Source organism: Phaethon aethereus, assembly GCF_964289735.1.
Source record: "Phaethon aethereus genome assembly, contig: HAP1_SCAFFOLD_660, whole genome shotgun sequence".
Classification (NCBI taxonomy): Eukaryota; Metazoa; Chordata; class Aves; order Phaethontiformes; family Phaethontidae; genus Phaethon; species Phaethon aethereus.
Window position 1 is genome coordinate 1 of NW_028114220.1, and position 7,835 is coordinate 7,835.

Below are 7,835 nucleotides of genomic sequence, written 5' to 3' on the forward strand. Positions count from 1 at the left end.
CCTGGCCACCGCCGTGGCAGCGTCCCCAGGCTGACGGATGCCATCAAGTTGGGTTTGGGTGCCGTCTCGAGAGGCTTTTCTTCATCAACAGCCCCGAGGCCTGCTGGGAGGAAAACGGACCCGACGCGCGGGGCCCAGACGCTGCGGTGATGGGCTTCGCTGAAAACCCCGGCGCTCAGCTTCAGGTCCCCAAACTCTGTCCTTAGGGTGAGCATCTGAGCCTCGATTTCTCCGCTTTGATGCCAAAAATACAGTGACTTGCGGCGTGTCCCCGCTCTGGGGGAAGGTGGAGGAGGTGGTGGCAGCGTGACGCCTTTTCCGGAGGGCTCCGGGCACGGCTGCGGTGGAAACGGGGCCGCGTTCGCACCCGCTCTCTTCCTCCCCGCGGTTCTGCCCCCTTATCTTCTTCCTCCTCCCGTCTCTGCCGGCCTTGCCCCTCGTTTCGGTTCCTCCTTCCCGGACTATTTTGAGCTGCTGACAGTAGGGCTGGGAGCAGTGGCCGCTGGCGGCCCCGATGAATTAATGCACGCCCGGCTGGTTTTTGGGGTGCGCGGGCAGGGACGCCCTTGCCTGCGTCCCACGCGTCCCGCTCCGTGCCCCCCGCTCGGCGTGACCCCCGCGCCCTGGCCCAAGAAAGCCGGGTTTGATGCCGGGGCCGGTGACTTCATCTCTTCCCGGGGGTCGAAGCGGCGAGAATAAAGCCGGGTTTGTTCCCCTCCCACGCGCCGGGGACGGACGCGACCCAGCGCTGCCGGCGGGGAGCGCGGCACCCCGGCTCGGTGCGTCCCCCTGGGATTTAGGAGCCGGCAGGAGCTCCTGTGTCCCGGAGCGCCGATGGGTTTTATCCTGCAGAGAATAGATGTATTTTATTTCTTTTGGATCCCAGACCTGGGAAGCTCCCAGCGCTGGATGTTTCCACGCGTGGGTCACCAGGCGCCGTGGGAGAGCGGGGGTCCGGCTGCGTGGCTGCCGGCGAGGGGACCGGGATGCTCGCCGAGGCCCGAGCGTGGGGCTCGGGGGAGCTGCTCCTCGCTGGCGGGGTCCCCTCGCCGCCCCGTGCCTCAGTTTCCCCCCCTGGTGCCGCAGGGACCACGAACCGCCTTGCCGGCAGCCCCCGGAGGTGGGTGGAGGGGGTTTCGCAAGGTCGCGGCGGGCGTACGCGCGCCGGGCAGAGGGTCTGAGGCTTCTCGCTGCTGGTCCCCAGCTGGCCGCCACGGTGCGGTAACGTCCCCGGGCGGGGGAACGGGCTTAGCTGCGCCTGAAGGTCGTGGCGGGATGGCAGGATGCTCCCGGCATCCATCGTGGATGCTCCCTTCCCATCCCCGGGCACCTCCGTCCCTCTGGACCGCACCGGTATTTTCCCTCGGACCGTCGATCACGTAAAAACTCCGCTCTTAAGAAGCCGTATCCGTGGAAATGCCGTATCACCCGGGTGAGCGGCTCCGTGCCGCTCCGGTCCCCGGCTCCGGGGGAGGGGCTGAGCGGCCCCGGAGCTCCCGCTTTCACATCGTTTTGGGGACGTTTTGGAAGCATTCTGGTCCCTTCTCGGCGATGGAAGAGATGCTTGCGTGGCCCCGGGGAGCATCCTTTACGGGGGGCCGCTCCCTGTCCCCCGTCCGTATCGAGCCCTCCCCGCCGTGCCCGGCTCTCAGCCGTCCTTTCCTCTTGCAGGTCTCATGGTACCAAGTGACGTGTCCCCCCTGTGAGATTCGCGGCCCCCAACCCCCGGAGAAGATGTCAGGGATGCAGGTAAGCACCGGGCAGGGATGGAGCCTTTCCCTCTGCTTCGGAGACGGCCCCAGGGCTGAGGAGGGACGAGGGGACGCGCGTCCCCGCGCCCCTGCAGAAGCCCAGCGCCACGGGGACCGGCAGTTTTGTGCGTCCCTGTCCCCACCCCAGCTGAAAAACACCGTCTGAGCGCCCGGCGCTGCCCGAACTCCCCCAAACCGCCTCTGGTTTAACCGGGTGCCGTCTGGATTTGCATCGGGGAACGGGAGCCCCACACGCCTGGCGAGGGCGGTGGGGGCGGGCGTTGTCCCCGTGGGTCGGGGGGTGGGAGACGTCCCAGCCGGGCTCTGACGCCGTCCCCCTCTCCCCGACCAGGCCGTTTGGCCGTCCGGTACAGAATGTATCGCCAAGTACAACTTCCACGGTACCGCCGAGCAGGACCTGCCCTTCAGCAAAGGAGACGTCCTCACCATCGTCGCTGTCACCAAGGTAGGGCCACGGCCACCCCACGGCCCGCCCCCCCGCCCCCCGGGCCGCCGCCGCCGCCCCCCCCGGGCCGGCATTTCCCCGGGTGCCCGGAGCATCCTGCCATCCCGCCACGGGGCGTTCGTCGCGCCGGTGGGATCCCCTCGTCCCCTTGCTGGACGTCCCGCAGAGGCAGCGGGGCAGGAATCGGGCCACGCGCTCGGTTAATTAATTCACGGCCTCGTTAATTAAGGTCTCTCCAAACGTAAACCTCTCGAGTGCCTCCCGGAAGGTGGAGGAGGGAGGGGGGAGGCTCGCAATCGGGGCGCGATGCTGCGCTCGGCGCCGGGGGAGGAAAGAGAGAGGCCGTGGGTCGGGGGGATCGCGATGACCTCCATGGGGCCACCAGCCTCGGGCTTTGCTGGCCCCAGCTCCGAGCCCGGGGCGGCTGGGGACACGCTGCCTGGAAAGGAGGGGCAACCCTGACACCCCCGTGGGCTTCTTCGGTGGGCTGCTGCCTCTGCGGGGGGGTCACAGGCTCGTCGGGACATCTCCGCTGTCCTCGCAGGATCCCAACTGGTACAAGGCGAAGAACAAGGTGGGCCGGGAGGGCATCATCCCCGCTAACTACGTGCAGAAGCGGGAAGGAGTAAAAGCCGGGATCAAGCTCAGCCTCATGCCGTGCGTATTCGCCGGGGACTCTGCCGGGGTGAATTTTGGGGGGAGCTGGCTTGGGCTGGAGCCCCCCTCGCAGGGAGCGGCGAGGCGGAAGGGCAGACGGGGCAGGGGGGCTCGGGCTTTCCCAGCGGCGTTGGTCTGGGACCCGCCGCGGCTCGGGAAAGCTCTGAGCGCCTTCGGAGCCGCCGGCGGAGCCGGGAGGGTGGTGGGTGGCTGGATTGCGTTTCAAAGGGGTCTTTTACCCAAAGTTGTGGTTGTAAAGGCCGCTGGGAGATTGAAGGAGGGGTGGGACGGGGTCTGTACAGGAGGGATAGGAGATAGGCAGACAGATGGATGCATGGATGGATGGATGCATGGATTTTGATGTCCCTGCTGCGTCCCAGAGCCACCAGCCACCCCCAGTCTGGAGGAGCCGGGGCTGCTGCGGGGAGGAAGCCCCCGAGGGTGTGCGGAGGGGCCGAGTGCTGGGTTGTGGAGCAGGAGGAGGGGAGCAGGACGCCATGGAAGGAGCTGTGCTGTGGGGTGGATGCGGGCAGCAAGGAGGAGCCCGGGCACGGGAGGCTGCTCCATGTCCCCGTGACCCCAAACCCAGCCCCACGGGGGTCCGGCCAGCCCATCCCCGGTCCTTGACCTGGCCCACGCGCCCCGTCGCAGGTGGTTTCACGGGAAAATCACGCGGGAGCAGGCGGAGCGGCTGCTGTACCCCCCCGAGACGGGGCTTTTCCTGGTGCGGGAGAGCACCAACTACCCCGGGGACTACACCCTGTGCGTCAGCTGCGAGGGGAAGGTGGAGCACTACCGCATCATTTACTCCTCCAGCAAGCTCAGCATCGACGAGGAGGTCTACTTCGAAAACCTCATGCAGCTGGTGGAGGTGAGGTCTCACCGGCCGACGGGAGCTGCCGCCGCTCCCGTCCCCGGCCTGGGGACCCTGGGTTTGAGGTTGGGGGGGGGGGGGGGGGGCGGGACACACGCACGTAGGGGTCAGGTCTTGTGGGGCTGCGGGTCTGGAGCCTGGGAGATGGTGGGAACCTTCTCTGAGGACCCCACGGGTTGGGGCTGCTGGGGACAGACCCCAGGGGCAAGTGGGAGGGACGGAGGAGGTGGCAGGGTGCTCAGGGGACAGAGGGACCGGGAGGAGGACGGGGACCCCCGCCCCGACCCCCCCCGCCGGTCCCGTTCTGCGGCTTCGTGCTGCCACCTGGTGGGATCCCAGCGCCCGGCAGCGCCTCGGGCCGGGACCCCCCACCCCGGGGTGTCACCCACCCCACCGCCCGTCCCCGGGGCTGGGGCCCCTGCAGCAGGTCTGCCTCTCACCCGCCTCCCCCCGCCCCAGCATTACACCACGGACGCGGACGGGCTCTGCACCCGCCTCATCAAGCCGAAGGTGATGGAGGGGACGGTGGCGGCGCAGGACGAGTTCTCCCGCAGTGAGTGGCCGTGCCCCTTCCCCGTCTCCTGGGACCCCCCCCCGGCACCCCCTCACTCCCCCTTCTCCCCCGCGCAGGCGGCTGGGCTCTCAACATGAAGGACCTCAAGCTGCTGCAGATCATTGGCAAAGGCGAATTCGGAGGTGAGCCCCGCGTCCCCGGCGGCGCCGCCGCCCCAAGCGGAGGGGCGGGGGGGCTCCTTTGCGGCCCCCCCCGGGGTGATGGCGGGACCCCGGGAGGCCGGATGCTTCCCAGTCTCTCCTGGCCCGCAGACGTGATGCTGGGGGATTACCGGGGGAACAAAGTCGCCGTGAAGTGCATTAAAAACGACGCCACAGCGCAAGCCTTTCTGGCGGAGGCGTCCGTGATGACGTGAGTGTTACCGGGGCCGGGGGAGGGGACAACGGGAGGGAGGGGGCACCTCTGTCCCTACGAGCAGAGGCGGGGGGGTCCCCGACGCCCCGCGGGGACCGTGGGAGCCCCCCCCTTCTCCCCGAAAGCCCGCCCTGAGCCCTCCCGCGCCGCGCAGGCAGCTCCGACACAGCAACCTGGTGCAGCTGCTGGGGGTGATCGTGGAGGAGAAGAGCGGCCTTTACATCGTCACCGAGTACATGGCCAAGGTGAGACCCCCGTCCCCGCACCCGCCCTCCCGCTCCGCCCCCTTTGCCGCCCCACGGCATCCTCCCGGGGCTTCGCCCTGGCAGTCCCAGCTGGGTCACCCCGGCTTGGGTGACATCTCCCTGGGGCCACCGTGGCGTGCGGGGCTGGCTCCGAGGGAAGGACGTCGTCCGTGGGTCCTGCCCCACGCGGGAGGGACGTCGTCCGTGGGTCCTGCCCCACGCGGGACGGGGTGGCGAGTGGGGCGGCTGACCCTGCTAGCACCATCTCTCTCTCCATCCCTCCAGGGCAGCTAGTGACTACCTGCGGTCGCGCGGGCGGTCGGTCCTGGGCGCAGACTGCCTGCTGAAGTTCTCCCTGTAAGTAACGGCGGCGAGGCACCACGGCTCGGCCCTCCCCACCGCTTCGGCCGGCACCCGCCAGCCTTTCAGGGCCACCTCGCTAACCCCCTTCTCCCTCCCACCCCGACCAGAGACGTCTGTGAAGCCATGGAGTACCTGGAAGCCAACAACTTTGTCCATCGGGACCTGGCGGCGAGGAACGTCCTGGTCTCGGAGGACAACATCGCCAAGGTCAGCGATTTCGGGCTGACCAAGGAAGCCTCCTCCACGCAGGACACGGGAAGCTGCCGGTGAAGTGGACGGCGCCGGAAGCACTTAGGGAAAAGGTGGGTGAGCGGAGGGGGCGGCCCCCGGGCTCGCGGGGACGTGGTGGGACGCGGCCCCGAATTTTCCGGGCGGAGGGTGGTGCGGAGCCCCGGTTCCCGCTGGCTGAGCCCCGAAAACAGCTGGCCTGGGGGTGGGGAAGTTCTGCCCCCCCCCCCCCCGCCACCTGAGCCTGCTGACGGGGCTTCTCCCCCTCTCCAGAAATTCTCCACAAGTCGGACGTGTGGAGCTTCGGGATCCTCCTCTGGGAAATCTACTCCTTCGGGCGAGTGCCTTATCCGAGAATCGTAAGTGAGGACCCCCCCGCCCGGGGCTGGGTTTCTGAGGGGGGGTGCCGAGCCCCCCCACGCATCCCGAAACCCGTCCCCTGTACCCCCAGCCCCTGAAGGACGTGGTACCCCGCGTGGAGAAGGGCTATAAGATGGATGCTCCCGACGGCTGCCCCGCCGTCGTCTACGAGGTGATGAAGAAGTGCTGGACGCTGGACCCCGGCCACCGGCCGTCCTTCCGCCAGCTCCGCGAGCAGCTAGCGCATATCAAAGAGAAGGAGCTCTACCTGTGAGTGGGGGGGGGGGGGGGCTCGCCCACCCCAGCAGCCGGAGGGACCCAGCGCTGGGGCGTGGGCAGCCCCCCCGCCCGGCCCCGGCCCCAGGAGCGGCTGGCAGGGAGCCCCGGGGGTGCTCCCCCCCCCCTCCAATTCTCCCGGTCGCTTCCAAACTTCCAAATCAGTCTGGTTGTTTTTTTTTTTTTTTGTGAGTGTGGTCAGGTTTTGGGGGTTTGGTTGGTGGTTTGTTTTTTTTTTCGGTCTCCCAGGCTCTTTTTTTAAATTTTTTATTTTATTTTTTGGCTGGGGTTTTTTTTTTCATTTTCTCAGTTTTGGGGTTTTTTGGGGGGGGGGGGTTGGTTTTTGGTTTTGGTTTTTTTTGGTTGTTTTTTATTATTTCAAGCAGGGCCAGCTGAGCGCTGGGCGTTTTACTAAAGTACGAATCTTATTTTTTAATGTAATTAAAAGAAGAAAAAAGAAAAAAAAAAAAAAAAGAAAAAAAAAAAGAAAAAGAAAGAGCGGAAGGTTAATAAAAGAAGAATAATAATAAAATAAATAAGCCAATGAAACGGACACACGAAAAGGAAACCCCAACGACAGAAGTGATGGTTAAAGGGGAGACGCTGGACTCGCCGCCCGGTCGGGAGAGCGCAGCCGCGTCCCCGCGAGACGCTTTTTTTTTGTTTGTTTGTTTGTTTTGGGTTGTTTTGCTTTAAACTCGTCGCAATGTTTGCATGCTGTCTCCAGAGGCCTTTTTTTCCAGTCCTGTCCAGTGCTTTATTCTCATGTAATGCTACCGACTGTGAGATTAAAACTGTAATAAAAAAAACCATTCCATACGGACGCGGCACATCCCGCCTCACCGCTCCTCTGTCTCCGGCTCCGTTCCCGTGGGGTGCAGCCCTGGGGGGACACACACAGCACCCTGGGGGTCCTGGGGTCCCCTAGCAGGGTGCGAGGTGGGGACGGTCCCGTCCCCCGTCTCTGCCCGGGGACCCCCGCAGAGCTGGGGTGAGCGGCCTGGGCGTCACTTGGCTCCATCCTGCCCATGAGAACTGGCGAGGTTGTGACGGCGATGAAACGGCCAAGCGCTGGCAACGCTCCCTTTAAGCCAGGCTTTATCTTCCGCCCTGGACCAGGCAGGGGAAGATCTGGGGATGCGTTTTGGGGCTGATCCCTGGGACTTTGTGGCCCTTGTTCCCTGCCCTGCTTGTCTCAGCCAAAAGGGGCTAAAGACGGGACCCCCGATCCCCAGGACCCCCCCCCCCCCAAAGGAGGTGTCCCCCACGGGGTCCCTGCTCCCTGGAAGGGCAGAGGTGGTGCCTGGCACGCCGGGCTTAGCGGGTTTAAAATGGTTCCCCATATTGTCCCCCAGACGCGTGCCCTCCGCTCCCCTTGCCCGGGGTTGCCGCTGGCCCATGGACCCCTGCCAGCCGTCGAAAAAAGGGGAGAAAACCCAACCCCAAACTCATTCTGGACCTCCGGTTTTCCTTTAAACGGCACCGCGCCCGGGATCTCCGGGATGGCACCCGGTCCCGCGGGCAGGAGCCGGGGGTCTGGGGGTGTTGGGTGCCGTAGCGTCACCCGCGGCATCCCCCGGGCGTAGCTGGGGACGCCGGGCGCTGTAAGAAATCCCCTCCTTCGCTGCAAAGCGCTTAAGCCCCTCCTGCCGCCGGCTCCCTGCCTCAGTTTCCCCATTCGGGCTGT

General features: G+C 66.0%; 1 protein-coding gene across 1 annotated transcript; it reads left to right on the forward strand.

The window, feature by feature from the left end:
• Positions 1 to 1,734: 1,734 nt before the first annotated feature.
• On the forward strand, positions 1,735 to 6,971 carry CSK (C-terminal Src kinase; the record flags this gene model as incomplete). The annotated part of the gene is given in 15 exon segments (XM_082015745.1): positions 1,735 to 1,749; positions 2,104 to 2,217; positions 2,762 to 2,874; positions 3,526 to 3,745; positions 4,208 to 4,301; positions 4,379 to 4,444; positions 4,574 to 4,673; positions 4,831 to 4,921; positions 5,207 to 5,211; positions 5,213 to 5,278; positions 5,392 to 5,534; positions 5,537 to 5,586; positions 5,786 to 5,792; positions 5,795 to 5,871; positions 5,964 to 6,971. Coding segments are annotated over 15 exon segments (1,344 nt in total). The 3' UTR covers positions 6,147 to 6,971.
• Positions 6,972 to 7,835: the final 864 nt, after the last annotated feature.